Below are 27,437 nucleotides of genomic sequence, written 5' to 3'. Positions count from 1 at the left end.
AAAAAAAAAAAGTTGCCATTTTAATGATCAAAATCTTTAAAACCTTTGTGGATTACAAAAAGATTTCACATATCATTCAGTTTTCAGGATGAGGCAGAATTAATCACACCTATTTTACAGAGGAAAAAATCAAAGTTACAGAAATGTTAGCTAAATTGACAGAGTTACACAGATATAACCAAAATGCAAACCCCAGACTAAACAAAGGCTTTCTGGTTTCAAATTCAGTGTTCTCACCATACCACAGTCACTTTCCTAAATATACTGAGAAACGAGCTTGTATTTATTTGTTAGTAAGATTGAACACAGTAGATGTGAAATAAAATACATAGGCTTAAAACTTTCAAAGTACGGGCATATCATTTCTCGCACATTTACTTATACTAAGGATAAAGAGAAACAACAGAAATTAAACCTTTTTGTCATTAGTGAGTATGGAAACTATTCTGAAACTAAAATACCAATTTTTCTTTATTTTTATTCCAAAAAAAAGGTTTTAAAGAGGCAAAGTTCATTAACACCTTTCAGTATAAGAATCATACATAGTGTTATAGATGGGATTATGCCCTCCCAAAACTCATACATTTTGGTCCTAACCCCCAAAACCTCAGAATGTGAGCGTATTTGGAGATAGGCTCTTACAAAGATGTAGTAAGTTAAAATGAGAGCATTAGGGTGGGCCCTAATCCAGTATGACTGGTGTCTTTACAAGAAAAGGAAATTTGGACATAGGCACCCACTCATAAAAGGTGAATGCCATGTAAAGATGAAGATGGCCATCTACAAGCCAAGGAGAAAGTCCTCAGAAGAAACCAACCCTGCTGACACCTTGATCTCCATCTTTGGGGCTCCAGAACCGTGAAAAATACACGTCAGGGGTAGCCAGTTTACAGCGCTTTGTTATGGCAGCTTCAGCAAGCGGATACATGTAGCAATGTACGAAATTACCTTCAACACCAAATAAAGTTCTGTATTTAGAAATAAATACAGAACTGAGTGAATAACACAAAATGTATTAATCATGTCATGATCTTCTATATATTAAGATCTCATCATATATGTACAGAGTGAATCTTTCACTTTTAGATTTGCCAGCATTCTCAGAATATATGCTTAGGGGCGCCTGGGTGGCAAAGTCGTTAAGCGTCTGCCTTCAGCTCAGGGCGTGATCCTGGTGTTCTGGGATCGAGCCCCACGTCAGGCTCCTCCACTGGGAGCCTGCTTCTTCCTCTCCCACTCCCCCTGCTTGTGTTCCCTCTCTCGCTGGCTGTCTCTATCTCTGTCAAATAAATAAATAAAATCTTAAAAAAAAAAAGAATATATGCTTAGATGTAAATACAACTTCTTTGAAACATATTTCTTTTTTAAAAAAAGAGTAGAATACAATATGTGTGAAACTTGAAAATATTACACTAAGTGAAAGAACCCAGTCATAAGAAGTCATCACATATTGTGTGGCTCTCTTCATGTGAAATATCCAGAATAGCAAATCCATACAGATAGAGAGTAGATTAGTGGCTGCTAAGGGATGAGGAGAAGGGAGAATTGAGAGGTATAGGGTTTCTTTTGGGGGTGATGAATATGTTCTGGAATTAAGACAGTGGCGATGTCTGCAAAACACTGTGAATGTACCGAAAACCACTAAATGGTATACTTTAAAATGATTAAAACGATCAACTTTATTTCAGTAAAAAATTTTTACTGAAAGAAAGAATAAAGAAAAAGAATTATACTCACGTCAGACAGAAGCCTGTCCAGATTGGAGTCACTGGCTGTTTTTCTCTTATCCTCAGGAAGTTCCTCTAACTCCCCGTAGAGCTCCAAATTCAAGCGAGCTAATTTCTCCTGCATTCCCCGAACATGTTCCATCTGTTCAATGGAACATTCATTTCCTGGGGGAACATCCCAGAACATTAATAAAGATTAGGACAGTTCAAACTAACTGCCTTGAGGAAAAACTTTTAAATTCAAGGTGCTCACAAGAAATTAGCTTTCTTTCTGTGGTAAATTACGTCATTAATGACTGAATATTTTCTGTATATAATCGCAAATCAAATCCTGTTTTCACAGGAAAACAATGATAATCTTAGAAATGACAGTGGGCACTAAGAAAATCAGAGAGGAAAGATTTTCTGTAAAACACAAAATCATCAGGGCACCGGCTGTCTCCGTCAGTGCAGCTGCGACTCTTGGTCTCAGGGTTATGAGTACAAGCCTACGCTGGGGGTGGACCTTGCTTGAAAATAAAATCTTTTAAAAATTAAAGAAAAACAAAGCAACAAAACCCCAAAATCATCCCTTAGGTAAAGAAAATTCTTTTTTTCAATAGTAATATCATTTCTAGAAGGAATAGCATCATCTAATCATGTTCAATTGGACAACTGCCATTTGAACTGAGTGACCTAACATTTTATAATAACGAGTGAACTTGAGAGTCCTATAAGAACTTCAACCATGACTCATTTTGCCACCAATTATGTATGCCTCTGCTAAGAAATACAAATGAAAATATTTACGAAGCATGAAGAATGTTATGAAGCATGAGAAACACAATGTAATATTTTCAGTTGTATACTCATTAGTGCAAGACAGCTTAATTACTAAAGGACAGGTCTTACGTTATTTATTGACTAGAGTTCTCTGAGGTGGCATTATCTGCTCATGGCAGCTAATATATATACAGTACATGACATATTACATACTTTTATACAGTTAAGGATAGCCTCTACAACCCCCTTTATTTTTTTAAGAAGATTTTATTTTTTTAAGTAATCTCTATACCTAACCTGGGGCTTGAACCCACCACCCTGAGACTGAGAATTGCACGCTCCACCGACTGAGCCAGCCAGGTGCTCCTAGCCTCTACAACTTCTTGATACGAAAATTTTTTCCTAAAAAATCTTGGTTTTTCTCAGAGGTATACTATAGCTCAGCTAAAGCTGAAGTACATATCTTGAATCAATAGGAATTTATGTAAATTCCACTGTAATTTTCCTCCAGTTAGCTTTATATCATCTTCATAAATCAACAACATTAAATTATGTGGACTACTGATAATTTCGAAGCTAGTTACAGCTTCTTAAAAGTCATCCTTTTCCTTATAGAAAATAGCTCATATTTCCTTTATTTTAATGATGTTATTCAACAATTAGTAGTAACCTGGAAGGTCAAGTGGAAGAAATATCCCAAGAGAGAGGTGTGTGTGTGTATGTGTGTGTACATATGTATATACTGGCAGACATATAACTGTCTTTATATATAATACATACAGATAGAGAGAGAGAAAAGGTGGGGGACAATATAGAGTAAAAATATAAAGAAGCAGAAATCATAAAGGATCCAGGTGATCTAACATGAGAACAATAGAAGCTCCAAAGGATAAAAAGGAACAGATGGAGGAGAAATCAATTAACAACAGGAAAAATGTTCCTTCAGATGAAAATGAGTTGGTAGATATGAAAGGCTCACTGATTCCCAGGCAGGAGTAATGAGAAAAGTTAAAGAAAAAAACTTTCAAACATCAACTTTTCTAGTTTCATCAGCAACTCATGAAAGAACTCTTTTCTCTGAATTCCACCAGCAATAGGTATTACCAATCTTTTAATTTTGCAAGTCTGTTGGTATGAGGTGGTATTTCTTTTATTACTATCGCATTTGTGTTTGTTAAGCAGGTGAACTGCTCTTTTCAGGACCTTTACCCAGTTTTCTATTTAGTTATTTACCCTTAGTTATTTACCCTTTTACTGGTGGTAGTGGCTTCAAAAAACCAGCATGTATGTTGATGACATTTATGCATCAAATGCAGATTCTGTATGTGTGCATTCAATAATTTTCAAATTGCTTTATAAAAAATACAGGGACATAATTTTATCAGACAAGACTTGTAAGGTAAGTTGCAAGCTGAATACAAAAATTCTGACTACATACTTTGTGAACTCATATACAAAGATACCACTCAGAGTTTTTAATGGAACAATCAGTTAACTTTCTCTGTCTTCATGGAAGAGCAAGAAAATCAGATTCTTTTAAATTCAAAAGTGAGGAATGGTGGGCAAGAATGAAGTTTAGGCTTAAAAGACTAAAGAAAAATGATCTTGAGACTTTCCCAAACTAAAACATTAAGTCTAAAATATTTAACTGATGAAGAATATTCCTTTTATTTGTTACTCTCAGGATAGTTATTCCATAATAGCAATTCTACTTTAACATTTCAACCAATTCTCCCTTCTTAAAAAAAAAAACTTTTTCCTGGAGCCTGAGTGTCTCAGTTGGTTAAACGTCTGACTCTTGATTTTGGCTCAGGTCCTGATCTCAGGGTTGTCAGATTGAGCCATGTGTGAGGTTCTGGGCATGGAGGCTGCTTAAGATTCTCTCTCTCCCTCTCCCTCTGCCCCTCCCACCTCTCTCTCTCTCTCTCTCAAAAAATAAATAGATAAAAAAATAACCCTTTTTCCTGACATTTTAGATTATAATCCATGACAAATGAAATCTAGAGTGATTGCATTTTCTGCCTCTGGACTCCTTTTTATTTTTTAAATAAAAGAAAATGATACTTCTAAAAGGAATGGCAAAACAAATGCAGAAAATAGGATGCAAACATCTTGAAAAGAAAAACAAAGGGGAAGTATCTATGGCTTGCCGAATGCTTGAAGTTTTCCCGAGTGGAAATCATTCAAAAGGCTGAGAAGCCCTCTCTCCATCTCCTGAACATCTGAGACATCAGTGAGGAAAGAGTGCTGAATGGGAGCTGGTTGTGCACCTTTTCCTTCTCCACCCTGAGGTCTGGTCTTTTCTTTCATCACTCTGCAAAGATGATGCAGTAAAAATATTAATTGTATGTGATTATCTTTAAAAAGAGAGAATTATACATATATATTATATATATAAGATACATATATTATCTTGTTTTCCAAATATCTATTACCACAGAATGCTCACATACATGCAGCAGTATTAGATATCACATTTAAACTTGCTGCTCCTGTATCCTTTAGAACCTCAAGACAAATGATGTTCACCAAATATTAATAATGAGTACTTCTAGGTGGTAGGATTTTAGTGTTTTAAACTTCTTCTCTGAACTTTTCCTGCGTTTGAATTTTTACAATAAATACAAATCATTTCTATGACAAAAATGATGCCACCCTTAAAAAAAATAAAATTACCAAAGCACACTTACCTTAGTTAAAAAAAAAAAAACCTGTATATTTTGTTCCCTTTTCTGGCTGGTGCATCAACTTTGTCTATAAGTTTTCCCACTCTGTCTATTTTAATAGGAGACAAAGTAAGGGCCTTCAAACCAATCATTCATTCTGCATGTTCTAATCCCTACACACCATAACCTTCATAATTTTTTTCTAAATCACACATAATACATGCCTCAATAGTTCTAAAAGTTAAGCCAAGAGAAAAGAAATGTTATAAGAATTACTGGATTTAGTATTTACTTTGATAGCATGTTGCTGTGACAATATGAAAGAAAAAGAATTCACCTTTTTAACTTTGGTCGCTGTGAAGTTGACTGTGATGCAGGATTTGAAAACCCTGTGCTTTTACTAACTGGAATGGCATTTTTTTTGGCATTAACAACCTGAGTAGAGTGGGCACTAAAAGACTTAGGACTCCTCCTCTTCACTTTCCGCTCCTCCATTATTCTGAGTTCCTTATTGCACTAAGGCCAGCTTCTTAAGACCTAAGGAAATACAGCAAAATTATACATACATGCTAGAATATGCAAAAATGAAAGGGGTTTAAAGACCCACTTCACAGGCTGATATCAATATATCAAGAATTTCAGAAGTCATTAAAATTAGAATAAGGAGCCCTTAGGTTTAACCTACTTTGATATATATACAGAAGCCCCAAGCAAAATTGCCTATTCGACAGAAAATTTTTTTCACCATTTTCCTTATTCACTCATCCCACAAATATTTACTATATTACACCTACCAGGCACTATTCTGGATATTGGGAAGAGGGTAGTGAACCTGACAAAGTTCCTGTCCTCAAAAAGCCTACATTATAGAAGGGGAACAATACATAAAAAATAAACAAAATAGTCATGTGGTATTCTTAGCCTGACTCAAGCTTTGGTGGTCTTTAGAACTCCCTGCTTAAATTTATTCTTAGAAGAACCAACTAGATTCAAACAGATGTATAACTGAAAGGGGTATCTGCATTTTAACTAATAACTAGAAACCTTATTTCAACCGCTAAGCAGAAACTCAGTTTCCACCTAGGGATAATGCTGATTCTAGTTCCTTGAGCAACTGAAGTTCTGTAAAATTAAACTTTCCATGACCAATTTGAATATACTTTCCCTATCTATTTCCAAGGATACATGAACCTGTATTTTATATGGTTAGGTTTGCTGGTATCAAAAAAGTTACATTGTGAAGTTCCAGCTGGCCCTTCCATAGAGAACACAGGTCCAATATTTTCCCCTTACTGCATGTATTAATCAGCTTTATTGTTTTCCTAACAGCCATCTATCTAGAAATATCCTTCTATATTTTCTTTTTACTTATGCATACTATTAAATTCTTAATTATATTGTTTCGGGTATCATGAGATGAGAAATTTACATGGCAATTTACCTCATCAGACTGTAAAGCACCTTATTAGTGTTAGCCCTTTTTGTGTACACTGTGTTGAATCCAACCATGCTACGACCATTACAAAAGATTCAAATCCACTGATTACACTCCTAACATAAGTGAGAATTTTAATGAAAATAGATTTTTTGCCGTTCTCTAAACTTGGTGCCACTAGCACTGGAATTAAAACCATTTCAGCTCAGTTGGCTCTGGCTGACTCTAGACAATCACACCTGGAGCTATGATCCTTCCAACGAAGCAAAGGTTTTAAAGGAAAGGCTCTAATGACCGGTCTTTAATCCCAGATACCAAGTGTAAATTCATTCAAATCTCGGCTAACAATTTTTCCTTTAAGAAGTATTTTTAGTAACAGAACAGACATTTGGGCATTGTTTCAGCATACAACACAAATTAAATGGAATTTTAATAAGCAACTGAATAGAGACAATGGGATATCAGTTCTCCAAAGAGGCAAGATCTGTATAAATTTGTGATACACATAAACACACTAGCCTTCGAATTTAATGATGCTGATACGCATTTGGTGATACAAGAAAAAAAAAAAAACCCTAGTTAGTAAAGCAATGCAAATAAACCAATAGTGGTTTAAACTATGATGTACTGAAGGGCCAGGGCTCGAAATCCATCCGTTTCTGGAAGGCAAATCTCTGCCACAAGAGAACCGAAATCTTTCCTGCAAACCACGTAGCAAGGAGCGTTTTAGAGAAGGCCTTCGCAGACTGCTCACAGTTACTCACACACTGGTTTTCATTGCCAGGAACCCACAGCCTTCAAACAAGACCACTAGTAGTCCCTCTTGACTTCACCTCATTCCCCTTCTCCAATCAGCCGACACGGTGACCCTTCAGCTCTCCGAATTGAGGCGTGGCCAGAGTGAGTGGGGTGGAAGGGGCCTAACAGGGACACTGCGGGAGCGCTTTTGCTTCCACTTCATACCTGAGGAAGGAGAGGCTCGGGGTCCTCTTCCTCAACCTGCAAAGACCCCGGAGGCTCCGAAGCCACCGCCGCAGCTGCAACCGCCGACGCTCCCGCTGCAGCTTGAGCCGGGGTCACATCCCGGACCCAGAGCCTCCACAGCTCTTTTTGTTTACGGAAGTGATGTAAAGAGGCGGAGCCCCGCGCCCCCGGCGGGAGCCTCGCCTCTTCCTGCCCTAGCAGTGCGGCTCCCGTCTCCGCCCTTGGCACTGCATTGCTTCCACTGTCCTGCCCTCAACTGTACTTTAGGCGGACGTGGAAAAGGAGACTCATAGTTGGGCTTTTATTTTGGGTTCTGTGGCCCAGAAACACAGAGGGTTAAGGGACGGCGGTAGAGGCAAAACGAGAAATTCAGTGCAAAACGAGAAATTCAGTGCCCTTTCCGGAAGCTGCCCCGCCCCCTGGGTGAGTGTCAGTCCCCACGCACTACAATTCCCAGCATGCTATTCGAGCAAGCCCGGAGGCGGAACCGGAGTGTCGCCATAGCAACTGAATCAACTACGTCGCTGGGACTTCTCAAGGTAAACCAACTTTCTCTCGGAAGGCAGCGTGAAAAACCGCGATTCTGTCTAGGGACCCCAAGCCCCTAAATGAGATTTCATTAATGATGAGAGCTATTCTGTTCGGGCCTTAGACATACATTATCTCTCACCCTCACTACAGTTCTAGGAGGTAGGTGTTATAATCCCCATTTTAGAGGTGAGGACTCTGACACTCGGAAAGGCTAATAAATCCACGTCTCTCTGTCACCAAGACAGTTGTTCCATTATACATATTTCTTCTGGAGAAGGAATTGTGGATTGTGAGAGATGAACTATCCTAAATGAGGGGAGAGATCCGTGTTTCATTCCCTAGTCTGGAAATCATTTACCGTGTGGTGTTAGAGTTGGGGAGGTTTTAGTTTTGTAGATCTTTAGAGACTCTGGATAGTTTCAGGTTTATAGATCTTGTAGAGACTCCGGATAGTACCACATATTTCTCCTGAATTTGTTAATGAGGAAACTGTATCTAGAGATTGATATCAATATATCAATTCTAGAGAGGCAGAGTAAAGGAGAAGCCAAGTATTCTAGTTTGGGCATTTTTGCCACCACCACTCCCTCCATTTTTAAAAATCTGGAAATTTTTTAAAAAGAAAGACGGAGTGAACATTCATGTATCCACCATCCAGAATGGTATGATGTTACATTTTGTCATTTTATATATATATTTTTTAAAGATTTTATTTATTTATTTGACAGAGATAGAGACAGCCAGCGAGAGAGGGAACACAAGCAGGGGGAGTGAGAGAGGAAGAAGCAGGCTCATAGCAGAGGAGCCTGATGTGGGGCTCGATCCCACAACGCTGGGATCACGCCCGAAGGCAGACGCTTAACCGCTGTGCCACCCAGGAGCCCCTGTCATTTTATATTTTTAAATGAAAGAAATAGAACATTACAGATTAAGTGGGTGCCCCTATTCCTAGTACCACTCTGCTTCCCTTCTGAGAGGCAACTATGGTCTTGAATTTGATAAGCAGCTTGCTAATCTAGGTTTGTATGCTTTCACTATTACTATGTGTTTATAAGCAATATATAGAATGACTAGGCTTTTGAAGTTTTACACGAATGCTATTATATTTTGTGTATTGATCTACAACTTGGCTTTTTCATTCAACTCTTTTTGAGATCTATCCACATTGATACACATGGCTAGACTTCATTTATTTTGGCTGTAGAGTATTCTGTCAAATAAATTTCCCACACATTATTTGGGAATTCCTCTAGTGATGGATAAATTTAGGTTATTTCCTGTTTTTCACCATTACAAACAATGTCGTAGGGTACAATCTTCTCGATATCTTTTCTCAATGTCTCTTAACTAATCTCTGAATTATTTTATCTCTATGAGCAGAGCTTGCAAAGTAGTGATTCACATGCGATTCTAATCTTTTCAAATTGGTTACTAACAGTTAAAATGGAAGGAATAAAAAAATGGATGTCATCTCATTCATTTGGCATTCTAATAATAATGGGAAGATCTGAGCACACTAGATCTGCACTGTAACCTGGCAACAATAGGTCAAGCTGCCGAGCGACTGTTTCCTTTAGATCATTTCAGGTGCTTTCTAGTTTTTCTCTAAGTCCTTCTGCCTTTAGTACTCATCTGAGCCCTGTGATATTTACATTTGCAACCCCTAATATAATGTAGGGACACAAGAAGGTATCCTTACAAATGTACATATTTCAGGTCTTCAAAGTTCTGTATTGAGTCCCTATTTTGGCCAGAGACTATTATAGGAGGTCAGAGGACCTCTATGAACCAAATGGATAAGAGCCCTACAGTGAGAGATCTTATAGTCCCGATAAAGGAGATGAACAATAAATTAGTAAACGAGAGAGTTTCAGTTAGTGAAAAGTGCTCTGAAATAACAGCTTAAGGTCATAGGGTGTTACTCTAAGGTGTGGCGTACTGAACAGGGAGCGTCAGGGAAGGCCTTTCTGAAAAAGCAACTTTAGGGGTTGAGATATGAATGAAGTACAGGAACCAGCCATGGAATGATCTGAAGGAAGAACCACCTTGGGCAAAATATATGGTTAAACCACAGGTCTGTATGCACAAATGAGGTTGGCATGTTTGAGGAAGCAAGAGGTCTGTGTAGCAAATTGTACTGATTTAGAGACAGAATGCGTGAGATAGAGCTACAGATGTACAATTTGGAGTGTGATTTCTTTCAATTTTAATTTTATTTTTTAAAATTTAATTTTATTTATTTTAAATTCAATTAACATATAGTATATTATTAGTTTCAGAGGTAGAGTTCAGTTTCATCAATTATATATAACACATAATGTTCATTACATCACATGCCCTCCTTAATGTCCATCACCCAGTTATCCCAGCCTCCTACCCCTCCCCTCCATCAACCCTCAGTTTGTTTCCTATGATTAAGAGTCTCTTATGGTTTGTCTCCCTCTCTGATTTTGTCTTGTTTTTTTTTTCCCTCTCTTCTCCTGTGCTCCTCTGTTTTGTTTTTTAAATTCCACATATGAGTAAAATCATATGATAATTGGCTTTCTCTGGTTGACTTATTTCATGTCGTTGAGGATGGTAAGATTTTATTTTTTTGATGGCTGAGTGGTATTCCATTATAGATAGATAGATACCACATCTTCTTTATCCATTCATCTGTGGATGGACATCTGGGCTCTTTCCATAGTTTAGTTATTATGGACAGTGCTGCTATAAACATTGGGGTGCAGGTGCCCCTCCAGATCACTATGCTTGTATCTTTTGGGTAAATATCTAGTGGTGCAATTGCAGGGTCATAGGGTAGCTCTATTTTTAACTTTTTGAGGAACTGCCATACTCTTTTCGAGTGGCTGCACCAGCTTGGAGTGTGATTTCTTTTACCCGAAGTCTAGAGTTCTTCCCTGAGAGAAATTTTGTTCTTTGAGATTTACTAGAATTTCTTTAAACTGCAAGAATGCCTCCTTTGGATTTACTGTTAAATGGACATCTTGTGTAAATTATGCTGATCAGATGCCTTCTTCCGAAGGACAATATTTAAAGGATAAGAGGTTTGATCAACAACACTCTCTAGCCCCACCACGAATATACTCTGTAGCATAGGTAGGCAGGGAGGAGTGCTGTTGGTGAATCTCCTGGTAGTGACGGTGATGCCAACATACCAGTTCACAGGCTCTGGACGTAATAAGCCAGAATCTCTTGGGAACTCAGGAATCTCTCTTTTAAAAAAATATTTTTCTTATGGAAAATTTCAAACATATATCAAAGAAGACACAATGGTACAATGAATGCATCGTACCCATTATCCACCTATTGACTCATGACCAATCTTGTTTCAGTTAAATCACTCCCCCTACATTTTCTCCTCTTCTCTATTATATGGAATCAAATCCCAGACATTATTTAATCTGTAATATTTCAGTATAGATCCCTAAAAGATAGAAAAAATGTAACCGTGATATTGCTGTTATTCCTAAAGCAGTAATAATTGCTTAATATTATTAAATATCCAGTCAGTGTTCAGATTTCCAATAGCATCATTAATGTCATCGGTTTATTCCACTTTTCATTTGAATCAGGAATATTTTTTTGTAAATCTTCAGGTGATGAATGGGTTTGGAAGCCAGTGTTTTACATCCTCATTTCTTGACATACAAACATGCATTGTCTTTCCCCTTGAGAAGGTCACATTCTAAAGGAAAAGGCAGGTATCTCAACCCAAAACAAATGGCTACTCTACCTTAGTGCCTGGAAAAAGAGTCATCCCCTTGTCGTCCCTGTGGTTCTTAAAGGGAAGAGGTCTTGTTTTGTTTTGTTTTAGTTTGGAAGCCTATTCCTCATTTGCTAAGTGTTTCTCCACCTACTTTTCCTGCCATACCAGAATGCCTAGGCTAGGATAGGTGAGGCTCCATGCTTCTTTGCATGCTTGGCTCTGGAAACAGCTAATAAAAAAATCCCTAAAATATAGATGAGCTTACCATATTCACAAAACTGAAAGAATGCCAGGGTACTGGTCTACTCTAAGATGTACATGTTAGGCATTAGTGAAGGGCTCAAAAATAAACACAGAGATTCTTATAATTGTATTTTACCTCTAGCTGCTTTGGATAAACAAACAAGGGGTAAACAACTGACATGAAAAATTACAAAGACTTAGCTATTTACAGAATTCTTACATATTTGGTCTTTGATTTATTTGTCTTCTTCATTAGGCTATAAATTCCTTGAGGGCAGATACCATGTTTTGATTTTGTATCTTAAGCACATTGCATAGAATGTGACATAAGGTAGATACTGATAAATGTGTGTGTTGTGAATTGATGAAGTTGTCTAGTTTTATTTCTGCAAGTGAAGTGATTTCCACAATGCCTTTTTAAACTTCAAAGTCCAAAGATCTAGGCCTAGTCTCAGTGCCAAACAGATAATGTCACTAATGCCCAGGAAAACGCTCTTTTTCAGCTGGGCAATTTGTGTTTTGGTACACCAGCCTTCATTCCAAGATCTGATTGAAGAAACTAATCCAAAAGTTTAGGGAAATTGTTAATTGAATAGTTATTTTCAACTTAATATTTGGGATAGTTTTAGTTTATGATTTTCCAAAATTAATGTTTTAATGTGATTTTACATTTACACTTCCTTTTTTATGGCCAAGAGTAGTTAACAGGATTAGGGAATGGTTATCAGCAAGATATCAGCAAGAGGACAGTTCATATTTCCAATAACTTTTCTCCAAGTTCTTGTCCTAGGAACACTCCAACTTTAGAAGAAGGCTTGTGTTACAGGCTTAACCAGAAAACAAAGTATACTGTGGACCAGCAAATTAGCTGTATTGCATGACAACCCTTCCATCCAGTTTTCTGTCCCTTGTTGAATTTTAAGTTTAGCAGTATTCCCAAAGAGTACCACAAGAGTAGTAAGAAATGTTTATAGGGATAGCTTACAGTCTAGAAGAGAAAGTAGAAGGTAGGGAGGGAAGAAAGGCAGAGAGGAAGGAAAGAATAGAGGGGCCCTCAAAGCACTTTGTTTATATCTCTATCTAACAAGGAAATTTTAAAATGTTATTTAAAACCTAAATTGCTGGGGCGCCTGGGTGGCACAGCGGTTAAGCGTCTGCCTTCGGCTCAGGGCGTGATCCTGGTGTTCTGGGATCGAGCCCCACATCAGGCTCCTCCGCTATGAGCCTGCTTCTTCCTCTCCCACTCCCCCTGCTTGTGTTCCCTCTCTCGCTGGCTGTCTCTATCTCTGTTGAATAAATAAATAAAATCTTTAAAAAAAAACCCTAAATTGCTACCACTCTGTCTTTTAAGAGTCGTCATAATTCCTGTCAAGGAGGAATAAATCTTATATAGAGGGAAAAGGGTGATGAGACCCTAGGCAGATGTCCCATTGTGTGTCATAATATAGCAATGAGAGTTGGATATGTGCAGGTGGGCAGGAGGCTGAGTTTGGGGATATGAAACTGAGAAAGTTATATTGTTCTATATAATAAAGTGGGAAGAATTGTTCAGTGTAGTAGAGGGTAGAGGTTGGGAAATGTTGAGAAAAAGGACAGCAAAGAAGGGAGCAGAGTGAGAAAGGAGTGTCAAAGTGGTAGGAGGGAGTGGATTTTAAAAAGATCAATGAACTCTTTTGTCCAGTTTGTAATCGTTAGTGTTGCTGTAATTACACCTACATAGACACACACGTCTTCCATGCTTTCAAACTTCAAGATAAATCCCCTTCAAGCTCAAAGTTTTGTGTGAATTGATCATGAAAATCAAGGAAAAAGCATTGTATTCTGCATCTTTGGGAAATTTACTTTGAACAAGAGCAATACGTGTATAGCAGTAAAGTCATCTATAAACTTCACTACATCAGGTGAAGCAGGAGCTTAGAGTCCAAGGTGATGGGGAAAATTACAAACCATAGTCTTTGTTATAATTTTAGAAAGAAAGAGAGAGATGAGTTTTCCACTACATGAAGACAAGTATTATATTAAATTTCATTTCACTCTTTTAAAAAAATTATGTATGTATGTATTTAGTTAGTTAGTTAGTTATTTGAGAGGGAGAGACAGAGCACGAGTAGGGGTAGGGGTAGAGGGAGAAGGAGAGAATCTGAAGCAGACTCCACGCTGAGCCCCAAGCCTGTCGTGGGGCTCGATATTATGACCCTGAGATCATGACCTGAGCCAAAACCAGGAGTTGGTTGCCTAACTGACTGAGCCAGGAGGCACCCCTCAATTTTGCTTCACTCATAAAGGGTAAGGGGTACATGGGATGACACCTGATAATATGCTGGTGTCTCCTACTAGTCTGTTAGCTGCTCAAGGAAGGAACTAGGTTTTATGCATTTTTATATTACCAAAGCCTAGTACAGTGTCTGGCATACAATAGATTAGAACATATTCATCAAATTAATGAATAAATGAGGAAAAATCAGACCCATATGATGGCAAGTGGCAGAATGGCATTATTATTAAATCAGGTGTCACCGTAACTCAGATTACTTTCAAGAATTCTAATTTAGATGGATTCTTAGTCATACATGCCTCTGATCTGCAGGTGGCAGTATTATCTCATATTAAATTGTTTTGAGCCTAGCTTCCATTTAACTTTTGAGAATATAAATTAATTAAAATTAAAAACCAATTCTTAGTTTATTTCTGTAATGTACAGAGCCAAAGAAGAAATAAAATATAACTACATGAGATTATGGCCTTTTTTCCCAGTTTCATCACAAATGAGAATTACTGGTAGTTCCCTAATTCAAGCAGTTTCCAAAACATTGATGGTAAATACAAATTTGGGTGCTTTGTTTATAAAATACATGTATTCAAAGTATGAAAATGTGTATGTGTGTGTGAGAGAGAGAGAGAGAGGGAGAGAGAAATTGAGCAGTAATATGTCTGGAAATAAATCATCTCCCAACAAATAGGGTGACCAGATTAAATGCAAGATGGCCAGTTAAATGTGAATTTCAGGGGCGCCTGGGTGGCACAGCGGTTAAAGCGTCTGCCTTCGGCTCAGGGCGTGATCCCAGCGTTACGGGATCGAGCCCCACATCGGGCTCCTCCCCTATGAGCCTGCTTCTTCCTCTCCCACTCCCCCTGCTTGTGTTCCCTCTCTCGCTGGCTGTCTCTATCTCTGTCGAATAAAGAAATAAAATCTTTAAAAAAAATGTGAATTTCAGATACACGAAGAATACTTTATTTGTATAAGCCCCATGCAATATTTGGGACATCCCGATACTAAATATTCCTTGTGTATCTGAAAATCACCTTCAACTGGTCATCCTGCATTTTTTTTCCCCTAAATCTGACAATCGTACCAACAAATATTCTGTTGTTTTTAATTCCAAAATAAGCAGAACTTCACCAGGTCTGCAGGACACAGTGGTGTTTCCTTATTTGGAGAGATGGAAAGGAAGTAGCTTGTAGGATCAGCTTCCTTATTGTACGTCCAACCTTCTGCTCCTTGTACGCTACCAGCGACCCCTGCAGATCAGAGTTCTTTAGCTGAGTAACTTATTTTCAGGAAACTGCCCCCTCAAGCAAGTGCAGATGGTATAGTGTAAAGAGGTTATTTTATACAAACACAGTGTTTTTTAGCGTTTGTGAGTCTGGTTGTAAAAGCCAAGCTCTGTGAATAAGCAAAGAGATCCTGGATCCCTTCACCCCTGATTCATACTTTCAGAGATACCTGATGCATACCAGCTGTATCAATAGAAATAGATGAATTGTTTACGGAATAAGCCCTATTTCAAAAAAGTGAAGAATTTTATGGTAAATTAAATCATATGTCCTGGTTTTATGCACATTTGCATTTTTAAAAAATTTATTTGAGAGAGAGTGAGAGCGCAAGAACACGTGCATGTGTATGCGATCAGGGGGAGGGGCAGAGGGAGAAAATGAGAGAGAATCTCAGGCAGACTCCCCACTGAGTGCAGAGCCCAACTCGGGGCTCCATCTCGGGACTCTGAGAGCATGACCTGAGATGAAATCCAGAGTCGACTGCTTAACTGACTGAGCCACCCAGGCAACCCACACGTTTGCATTTTTAATGTAAGCATTCCCTATCTTCCAGATAAAATGTGCTTCAAAATTTCATTTGCAAATATTTCTGAATTCAAAATAAGCTTTCCATAGAAACATTATTGTGAGTATTAGATCTTCAGGTTACCTAGGAGAAGTGTATTTAATTGGTTATATGACTGAAACACTATTTGTAGTTAAATTCACTCTAAAGGTTAATGTAATAAAAGTATCTTATTTTATTTTATTTTATTTTATTTTATTTTATTTAAGATCTTATTCATCCATTTGTCAGAGAGAGCAAGAGCACAAGCAGGGGGAACAGCAGGCAGAGGGAGAAGCAGGCTCCCTGCTGAGCAAGGAGACCGATGTGGGACTCTGTCCCAGGACCCTGGGATCATGACCTGAGCCAATGGCACTTAACCGACTGAGCCACCCAGATATCCCATAAAAGTATGTTAAAGAACAAGAGATTGAAAATGTTTTTAAAATATTGAATATTCGCATATGAGGAAATACCAGTGGTCCGTGTTTATTTTGCTCTTGCTCTGTGCCAGAAGCCATTCTAAAGACTTTATATGGATTAACTCATTTAATCTTCATAATAATCCTAGGAGGTAGATTCCATTATGATCCCACTTCACAGATGAGGAAACTGGGACAAGGGATAAATAGTTGCCAGAAGTCACACAGCTACTACTGGGATTTGAGACAGCCTGTGGCCACCTTAACCACTGTCCACCACAGCTACATTAATTTCAAGTAAAGAGGTAAGGGACTTGTCTGAGAAGATTTTGAAGGCGACACCTATCTGGTCACTGTCTAGGATAGTACACGGTATCGTTCACTGAGCCTAGAGCAGTTCAAAGTGAATGGTGGGTCTTTTCTTAATTTCAGTGCAGTATGAACACTGCTTTGGTGCTTACCAACCATAATGGAGTTATTTTGGAGCTTTTAAGTGGAATGAAGGATATCAGAAAGAGGGAGAAAGGTTTACTCGAGGTAACTGGATGAGAGTTAATGAGAAGTGGAAATGGATTGAAGTGTACATCTATGTGGAGTATGAGAAAGAGATTTCTGGGGTGGAAATCAGTTAAGGAGCCGAGACCTGACAGGAGGAATAAAAAGGAGGAGAATTTGACTTTGCATGATTATCTACGTGAATCGGGAAGGAGAGGTGGCAGGCATATTGCCCTGTATTATTGTTAATTCTATCTAACTTGCTTAGATTTGTGATTACATGGGTGGTTCTTGTGCCCCCCAATTGTGGCAGTAGTGGACTTGCCAAAGGTCCCCTGCTTAGGGCAGTGGTCTTTCACATTCTGAAGGCGGAGTCAAGCTTACTTCCCAGTTGGTTGCCTTTAGACACTCTGTCTACCCTTTACCCTTTCCCAAAGAGATAAAAGGTAGTGAGGGTGGAGGGGAAGAGCCCTAAACTTACTATTTAGGGAACAGGGTTCTGACTCTCCTACCTAACTAGTTCTCTACCCTTTGGCCTCTGTTTCCTAAGCTGTGAATACGGTGATGATTTTACCCACTTCGTGATATAAGCACCCGGCAAATGTTAGCTCTGGTCCCATTTAATCTTCACGACCATATGAGGTTTCATTCCCATTTTCCAGATGTGGAAAAGGAGGCTCAGAGAGGTCAAAACCCTTGTTTGAAAGCACACAAGGCTAACATAGTGGTGGAGACAGGCACCCCTGTTGTTTAGCCCTGATGCTGCTGATCTTGCCTTTGCTGTGCTGCCTACAGCAGAAAAGGAAATCACTGGAATGAAGTGGCTTACAGTGTTTTTCCAGAGTGAAAAACTTCTTATGCTACTGCAGTCCTGATAAATAGGAAAAAAATAAGTAAAACCCAGAAATGTATTTTCCTAGGATAACAAAAATGGAAAGGTTTTTTAACAGAAAATATAATGTTTGTACACATTCAAGAAAGCTTTCAAATTATGATTAACTGTACACTTGTAGCATTCATTCATGATAGTGATTTTTATTTAAAAATTATTCTTTACAGCACGGGTAATGCAAACTTATTCAACATGTATTTATTGAGCATCTATTCTATGCCATGTATTTTCCAGGCTAAGTGAACAATACAGACAAAGATCCCTGTTTTCATGGAGCTTGTATTCCAATGTGAGCATGGCCAATTATGTATGAATTAATCAAATCATCATTATAGAATAGAAAGGGATGAGTGTTAGGGGAAAAGATCTAACTGGGACAGGGAATAGGGTTGTGGGTGGGTGCTTGCAGTTTTAGATGGGGCATTGCAGGAACACAAAGACTTGAAGCAAAGACTTGAAGGAAGGGAGGAAATTGATCTCGAGAAAAGAGCAAAGACTTGAAGGAAGGGAGGAAATGGATCTTGAGAATACCTGAGGTCATAGCAGAGGAAGAACCAGCACCATGGCGTAAGATGGGAGTATGTCCTGTGTGTGAAAACCAGTAAAGAAGCCAGGCTCACTGGAGGGGGATGAACCAGAGAAAGGGTGAGAAATGGTGGGGTGAAGAGAGAAGACTGTGTGAGTGGAGGGTGGTGGGGAGGGCTGGGCAGATTACATGGGGCCCTGCAGGCTGTTTTTTTTTTTTTTTAAAGATTTTATTTATTAATTTGACAGAGAGACAGCCAGCAAAAGAGGGAACACAAGCAGGGGGAGTGGGAGAGGGAGGAGCAGGCTTCCTGCCAAGCAGGGAGCCCGATGCAGGGCTCGATCCCAGGACCCTGGAAACACGCTCTGAGCCGAAGGCAGACGCTGAACGACTGAGCCACCCAGGCGCCCCTCCTGCAGGCTATTTTAAGGGTTTGGGCTTTTCCTCTTTGAGAAGTGGAAGCACCTGGAGAGTTTTGAGCAGAAGAATGACATGATCGGGTCTATATTTTGATAGATCACTACATCATGCTGCTGTTGGGGATACACTGTAGAGAGTAAAGGGGAGAAGCAGGGAGGCCAATATGGAGAGCACTGATGTGATCCATGGGAGAGATGATGGTGCCTGGACCAGGCGGGCCACTGTGAAGGAGGTGAGAAGGGGTCAAAACCCAGATCCATTTTGAAGGTAAAACTAACAAGGTTTATTGAAAGATTGGGTGGGGGCTGTGAAAAATAAGTCAGGAATGACTCCCAAGTCTTTACTCTAAGCAACTGCAAGAAGGATTTTCCATAGACTAAGATGGGCAGACTTGTGTGTTGGAAATGTGTGGGACGGGGCAGGAAGTTCACTTTTGTTTGAGATGATGTTTAGACATCCAAGTGGAGATGTTGAATAAACATTGTATATTTAAGTCTGGAGCCCAGATCTTGCCTGCAAATATAAATTTGTCCAGCATATTATTGGTATTTAAAATTATGAGATTCCATGAGAGCACAAAAAGAAAAACAAAAAAAGCAGGCAGAGAAAACTACTAAGGACTGAGCTCTGGGAAAAAGGAGGAACCAGCAAAATTAGAAAAGGGAAACAGAAAAGACTAGAAAAGGAGAGAATAAAAAATATCCACAGAATGTGTACCATTCACATTTTGGCATGTATCATTACAGACCTTTCTTCCGTGTGTGTGTGTGTGTATGGCTTCCTTTTCTAAAAGTTAGCCTTAGAAATGTATTCTAAAATATCACTTTATAGATTTTCAGAAATAAATTTTGAGGAGATGAATGTATGTATGTAGTATTAAAGTAAAAGGTAGTGAAAGTTTTATAATGAAAAGGAACTCTCCAGAGACAACCTGTGTTATTGATTTCCATCTCATGCATGTATAAGTATATGAATATATGTGTCGGTCTATTTATACAGACGTGTTTCCCCCACACACGTAGGATACGCACATTGTTCTGCAACTTTCTTTTTTCAGTTAACAATGTACCTTAGATTTTGTGCCATATGGACATATACAGAACTGCCACTTTCTAAATATAGTAGTATAATAAGAATTGATTAATATGATAGCTGCCCAGATTTTTCTAGTCACAGCTGTTAAGTGAACGCGCCCTGAGGGTCCCCACTCCCACTCCAGGGTCGGGCCAAACTTTCGGTCTTTTTTCCTTCTGATCCTGTTTTTCCTTCTGATCATTCAGTTCTTGGTTTCTTCTTTTTCTCCTTGTGGAAACATATCTACTAGGAATTGCATCCTCCCACAGTTTTTCTTGTTTTCTTTTTTGTCCTGAGACAGCGTAGCTGTTCATTCACTAAGTATTTAAGCGTTTCCTACCTCTTTGGACTATAATGTGGGCTCGGGGACAGAGTCTACAGGAGCTCATGCCTAACAGGAGATGCAGGCTTGTAAACAAGTGATTACAATGCCACATGATACATGCAGGGACATAGTATGAATGGAATGCTGTGGAAGCATGGGGAGTGGAAGAGGGGAAAAGGGAGACTAACCTGGCATAAAGGTGAAGCTACTGTAAGATAACCAGAAGTACAATATATATGGCCAAACGAAATGGCTTCTGTCCTCAGGCCTAAGATAAGCAACACATTCCCTGGCCTGGGTGAGCAGGTCCTTTATGACCTGGCTGTAAGATGCCTGCCTTCTTTCCCTTGGACACTACTTGCCATTCTCTGTCCTTGGAGGCACTTCGTAACTGCTCTCACACATTCTGTCTCCTTAGCCTGGAATGGCCTTCCGTATCTTCCACCTCTCCGGAGCTCAGTGTTCTTAGTGATAGCATCATCCTGAGAATGAGAAGAGCCAAATAAGCAATACAAATAATTTTAGTAACTAAAGCCTATTATGCACAAATTTATAGTCTCATCTAATCCTTTTAACAACTATATGAGACAGGTACTGTGTTAACTCTATTTTAAAATGAGGATATTAAAGGTAAAAGATATTAAATAGACTACGGAAATCACACAACTAGTCAGTAGTGCTGCTAGGATTCTTACCTAGCTCCAGCTAATCCTAGAGCCCACCTCTTAACTTCTGTTGCTGCTCAGAATTAACGCTTTAGTAAAATAATTCTGCAACTTAAATATCTTAAACAAAAATTTCTTCATCTGTACTCCGGTAGCATTGTCTCACTTGTTTATACAATTACTTTTTACTTTTATTTTTCTAAATAGCAAAAGTTATGTCTAATATAGAAAATTTAAAAATGCGGGGCACCTGGGTGGCACAGCGGTTAAGTGTCTGCCTTCAGCTCAGGGCGGGATCCCGGCATTATGGGATCGAGCCCCACATCAGGCTCTTCTGCTATGAGCCTGCTTCTTCCTCTCCCACTCCCCCTGCTTGTGTTCCCTCTCTCGCTGGCTGTCTCTATCTCTGTCGAATAAATAAATAAAATCTTTAAAAAAAAAAAAAAAGAAAATTTAAAAATGCAAATAAGCAAGGTTAGAAGGATAAGGAAATTATTACCCATAGTCCCACATTCTGGGGGGAAAAACAATTTTAATCAACAGAGTTCATCCTGTATGGTTCCATTCATATGGATTCTGGAAAAAGCAAAGGGAAAAAGAACAGTGGTTGCTGGAGGGTGGGCTACAAAGGGTATTAGGGCTGATAGAAATGTCCTGTACCTTGATTATGGTGGAAGTTACATGACTGTGTATATTAAGATTAATAGAACTATACACTAAAGAAAGTACATTTTACTATATGTAAATTATACCTCAATAAATCTGACTGAAATAAATTATTACCTTGAGGTATATCTTTCCTCACTTTTTCCTAAGCATATATAATAAATATATATCTTTAAAACCAATTGATTTTTATTAATATATTTTTGAGAACATTTTAGATTTACAGAAAAATTGCAAAGTTCTCATATCACCCCTGTTATTAACATGTTACATTAATATGATACATTTGTTATAATTAATGAGCCAATATTGATAACACTTATTTTAAAGTTCACAGGTTATTCAGATATCCCCTTAGTTTATGTCTAGTGTCCTTCTTTTATTGCAGGATCCCATCCAGGATATCATATTACATTTATTTGTCATGCCACCTGAGACTCCTCTTGGTTCTGACTGTCTCAGACTTCTTGCTTTGATGACCTTGAGTACTGGTCAGAGATACTGGAAGATGTCTCACTGTTGGAATACATCTGATTTTTCCTCATGATTAGACTGGAGTTACAGGTTTTGCAGAGGAAGACCGGAGAGGCTAAGCGCCATTATCATCACATCGGTATGATGTTTCATCACCTACTTTTCACTCAAAAATATATCAAAAACATATTTTTTATTCACTGCATGAATCTGTAGCTGTCTTAATGGTGATAATAATATTCTGGTGTATGGATGTGGCAAAATTCATTTAACCAGTCATCTATTACTGGACACTATAGTATTTTTACTATTACAACAGATGCTTCACTACAGATATATTGGTGCAAACATCTTGGCAGACTTGTCTGGTGATTTCCTTAGGCTGAATCCTGAGCTCTGAGAATCGGCTGAGGTGAACTGTATTCACTTGTTGTTGTTGTTGAAGGTTTTGGACACACAGTACCACCGTGTCCTCCAGAAAACCTGTTACCAGTTCCAGCTGCTAGCAATGGTGTTTCAGTGCTCTGTGTCCTTAGCGTCTAGCTAATGCTGGATATTATTCTTTTCAACCTTTGTCAATTGTAGTCGAAAATGTATCATGTTGCGTTGTATTTGTTTTCCTGTCGGTGTCTTCTGCCAGACAAGGAGCTCCTGAAGGAAAAAGACCATATCCTATTCATTTTCCGATACCCACAGTCTAAGTTACAGCCTGAAAGAAACAGGCACGCCGCAGAGGGGAGGGCAGAGGGCGGGCTGGAATCCAACCGCGACCGTGTGATCTGACAAGAGAATCCATGCTAAGGTGAGCGTTTTCACCATCGCTGGGTGCAACTGTATACTCTGGGCCAATGCCCTATATGCATTATGTAACCTAAAGGCGTGGCTCTAATAGTGTGAGCTTCAGACCAGGCAGGAGAGAAATCAACACTGGACCGAAAGAGGGTAAACAGGATCTTGCTGTTTTCCTCAAATAACGAGTGTGATGGCTGGGGATTTACTTTACCAACTCTGAAAAGGAGGATCACCTGATAGTTCTTTTAAGCTGTAATGCCATTAATATATTCCCATATCACGGCTTTTTGAAAAAATTAAATATATTTGTGAGTTCCAGATCTTTTAGTCAGAACCTTCTGTATCAGGCATAACTGCCAAAAGTTTTATTATTCTTTTATTCTATACACTTCTCTAATATTTTACTTACATCCTTTCTTGTAAAACCTTGAATTTCTCCCCTTTCTCATACTTTGCTCTTCCCAAATCTCGGTGTCACTTATAAATGCATTCTATAACCATACTGGTAAATGCTATTGTTTCAATTTATCACTGGAAAAGGACACTATAGAAAAAGAAAAGGAAACTTTTTTTTTCATATTAAATATTTTTTAGTTTTGTTGTTTAGTTTTGTAAGGTTAACTCACTACTTATTAGTGTCTGAAAAAAGAAAAATGTTTTCGAGCCCTGTTTGTAACTCAGCAGACTTTAAAGATTTTTTTCAATTTTCAGTGGGAGATTTTCTCAAGGTGATGCTATTTGGAGTATACCTCACATCTAAGAATTTCCTTATGTTGTTTGCAGAGACTTCCCCGTCCTTTCCAGTTATCACTTAAACTCTCTCCAGGGTGTAGGAGCGCCCTTCCCATCTATGCCACAAACAGTGGGGCCAAATTGTAAGGTGGGATGAGAGAGAGAGAGAGAGAGATCATTACATATATTAGGACACAATGAAGAGAAATTCAAAGATCCAAACGAGTTCCTGGAATAAGAAATGCTACAGTATTAAAATTAACTTTACACTTTGGATCTTTTTGTGATCTATAATCTCTTCATAGCTAAATCTATCAGCAGAGGAAAATAATTGATGCTATTTTTTCCACGTAATCTCTACATTCAACTTGGGGCTTGAACTCAGGACCTCTACATCAAGAGTCATGTGCTCTACCGACCAAATCAGCCAGGTGCTCCTAGTTGATGCTGTTTTATTACATAGAGGGGTTTACATATTGGTGAGAAAATATCTGAAACAAGTACTCTATAGTGAAACAAACCTAAGCATTGCTCCTATTAGTTAATTTATCATAAAATTATTTTTCCTTTATATACACGTGGAGCTGTAGGCATTTAAGTTGAATGCTTTAAAAATATGCCTTTAGTTTTATCTTCTGTCCTTAGTAATTTTCACATTAATTGTCTTGGTTGGATGACTTAGAAATTATTCAATAATTCCTTTCATGAAAACATTATCGATAATTATGGTATTTGAAAAGGTAATAATCTCTAAGTTAAATTAGTTGGTATTTTAATAGTATATTTTTGTTGCTATGAATAAATTATATTTATTATTCAACTAACAATGCTTCGACATTGTTAACTGGAATTGGAATTGAGTTAAGATAAATAGAAGTCAGGAGAATAAAAGGTGGGAAACACTGAGGAAATTAAACATCATTTAAATTATCAACATTTGTTTACCTGAGACTGTAACTGAGGGAGAAGGAAGAGGATCAGAATTGAGTTACAAGAAGTAGCTTCATACCGTTTCTATCTTTAAAGGATCGAACTTGATAAGGTTCTAGAATGTTTCCTTGACAATCTGAGGAAAGGAAATGTGGACTCTACGTCTCCTCTGTCACACTAGAGTTTAGGCATTTAATGATCAGCTGGTAATCATCAGACATTTATGGAAACTAAAATGAACATATCTGACTGAATCCCATGACTTTAATTCCAAAATATTAAATCTTTTAGAATAGACAGGATATTACAGCTGCATTAAACTTTTCATACATGAAGTTAGACATAGAGATTTTCCAATAAAGTATTTTAGAAGTTTCCCAGACCCTATTAAGGCTTTTGGCAGAGTGGCCTGCAGAATGATGTCAGCGTAGTCAAATGTTTTGATAAAACAAGATCGGATGAAATGGTAAATTTAGCCATTTTATAAATCAGTCAAGATTTTTTGAACAACTGTGCAAACTGAAGATGACAGAGGCAGCCTTGCCCACATTAACAATAAGAAAACAGTAGGTAGTGTTCTCTGTTGCCATCATGTGTCTGCCCTGCTCAAAAGCCTCCTGTCTGTTCCTGCTTCTTAGAGAAGCATCTCCCCAAACCTGTGCCATGGAACACTGGTGTTCTGTAAGACAGTAATAGATCTTACTGAAAAATAGATGCCTGCGGAAAAACGTTTTTCTAAAATGTATTTTAAATTCTGTATATGTAAGAAAACTTCTAAACACCTTTAAGAAATTACTAACATGGGATAATCTTTGTTTAAGAAATGGAGTGCCAACTTCTGTGCAACCAAAGTCACGTTTAAAAAGTTAAAAAACACCAGAGACTGAAGAAATTACATGCCACACATATAACAGACAAAAGATCGGATCCAGAATATATAAAACATGTAGACAAAAGATACAAACAGGTAATTCACAAAGGAGAAAATCCAAATGATCAACAAACATGTGATGTTCAAATCACCAGTAATTGGGTGAATGACAATGAAAATTAAAATAAATAGCATTGAATACTGAGATTTGCAAAAACTGAAAAGTCTGACAATATTGAGTGCTGTCAAGAATGTGAAACAGGAGTCTCACACTGCACACGGGAGTATAGTAAATACCACTTTGGAGAATTGATTGGCAATATATCTGGTAAATTAACAATGTGCTTAATGAATGGTCCAGTAGTTCTACTTCTTTTTTTTTCCCCCAGTAGTTCCACTTCTGGGTACACTCACAGACATGTTACTTCTAGGCATAGTCACACACAGTGTTCATTGCAACATTGTAACAATAAGAATTAAAAGCAAAATACATGTATAAATGTGCCTAAATTGGAGAATGGATATAGCAGGAAATATTCATTCATTGATTCAAGGAGCATTGAGCACCTATGGTATGCCAGTGCTATTCTGGGTGTCAAGGATACATCACTAAAGAAACCAAAAATATCTGCTCTCACAGAACTTACAATTCATTGAGGGGAAGGTGTGGGGTGGGGAGGAGAGATAGGAGAAAGATGATGTGTAAGCGATAGTGAGATGTGTTATGGAGAATAATAAAGCAGAGAAGGGGACTGGGGGGGTTGGGTCACCAGGAGGATCCTACAGTGCAGGTGCCATCTGGGTGCACCCTGGATGGGCGAGGCAGTGAGCCATGGGAGGCGCGTCAGAGGCAATGGAGGCTACAGTGTGAACACCTCAATGCAGGTAGATTCCTGGCGAGTTTGAGAGGCAACATTGGTGGGGACCGGGGTAGATGGGGAGGGGGCCAGTGCCTAGAGCCATGTAGGCCTGAGATCACTTTGAAGATTTTATTTATTTATTTGAGGGGGGGAGAGAGTGTGTGAGAGTGCAAGTGGAGGAGGGGGGGATTGGAGAGGGACAAGCAGACTCCCAGCTGAGCATGTAACCCAATGCAGGGCTCGATCTCATGACCCTGAGATCATAACCTGAGCTGAAATCAAGAGTCAGGGGCTTAACTGCCTCAGCCACCCAGGCTCCCCAGGCCTGAGACCACTTTGAAAACCACTGCTCTCATCACTGGGGCACAAGTTTGGAACACTGACAATATGCCCAGCACCACCCCAAGCTTTTTAACAAAATATTTTTTTACTTAACACTCATGCCCGTCTTAAGTCTGCTTTAGCTGTCCAGTCCCATTTCATAGATGAGGAAACTGAGTCATGAAGAGGATAACTCGATTTGGATCAGTAAATCCAAATTTACTGTATTACTAAATTTACAGATTTCTCAGTCAATCCAAATGTGGTGTGCTGACTCAAACCCAAGCCGAGTAGCAGATGCTCTCGGCTGCTAGGTGGCCTACCTCTTGCCTTTGTTCTGTCTAGTGCCACCTGTCTTTCCCACCATCCTCAGTGATGCTTCAGGTCACCCACTGGCCTCATTCACTGTCACTACCTTGAATGTTAGTCCCCTGTCTTCGGGAATCTGGGAAGAAATGGGATAAGACCGTGAACTTTTCCCTGGCCTCTTCATCTTTTCCATCTCCCAAGGACTAGCATAGCAGGCTGTACCGGTCTACCAGAACTTCCTGAGCAAGGGCTGGGGCAATTTCACAAGAGAGTTTCACAAGCTGGGCTCTCACTGGATTCTCAAAAGGGCCCTTAATTCTCAAACACAGGCCCTTAATTCTCAAACGTAGGCCCTTATAAGAACATCCCACTTACCACTTATTCCTATTCTAACCTGGTTCCTCTCTATTCCTTTTAGGCATCTGCTTCTATGTGGAATCTTGGATATTCTCTTTATTTTCTGGGCAAGAGCTTCAAACCTCATTGCCTCCTAATCACAATTTCATC

The 27,437-nt window shown here is 38.8% G+C and overlaps 1 protein-coding gene across 3 annotated transcripts in view; it reads right to left on the bottom strand.

The window, feature by feature from the left end:
- CCDC28A (coiled-coil domain containing 28A) overlaps window positions 1-7,707 on the bottom strand; it is an 11,897-nt gene extending 4,190 nt beyond the window's left edge. The window contains exons 1-4 of one of the 3 annotated variants that reach the window (XM_034669199.1): window positions 7,554-7,707; window positions 5,493-5,692; window positions 4,640-4,803; window positions 1,738-1,892 (exon numbers count right to left, since the gene is read on the bottom strand). In XM_034669199.1, coding sequence (XP_034525090.1) covers window positions 1,738-1,892; window positions 4,640-4,803; window positions 5,493-5,650 — 477 coding nt within the window. In that variant the 5' untranslated portion in view covers window positions 5,651-5,692; window positions 7,554-7,707. The remainder of the gene's footprint in view (window positions 1-1,737; window positions 1,893-4,639; window positions 4,804-5,492; window positions 5,693-7,553) is intronic. The other 2 variants (XM_034669201.1, XM_034669200.1) reach the window with 2 other exon arrangements.
- Window positions 7,708-27,437: the final 19,730 nt, after the last annotated feature.

Source organism: Ailuropoda melanoleuca, chromosome 10 (genome assembly GCF_002007445.2).
Source record: "Ailuropoda melanoleuca isolate Jingjing chromosome 10, ASM200744v2, whole genome shotgun sequence".
Taxonomy (NCBI): domain Eukaryota; kingdom Metazoa; phylum Chordata; class Mammalia; order Carnivora; family Ursidae; genus Ailuropoda; species Ailuropoda melanoleuca.
The sequence above is the reverse complement of the archived record's forward strand: the minus strand, read 5'-3'. Positions and strand labels throughout refer to the sequence as shown.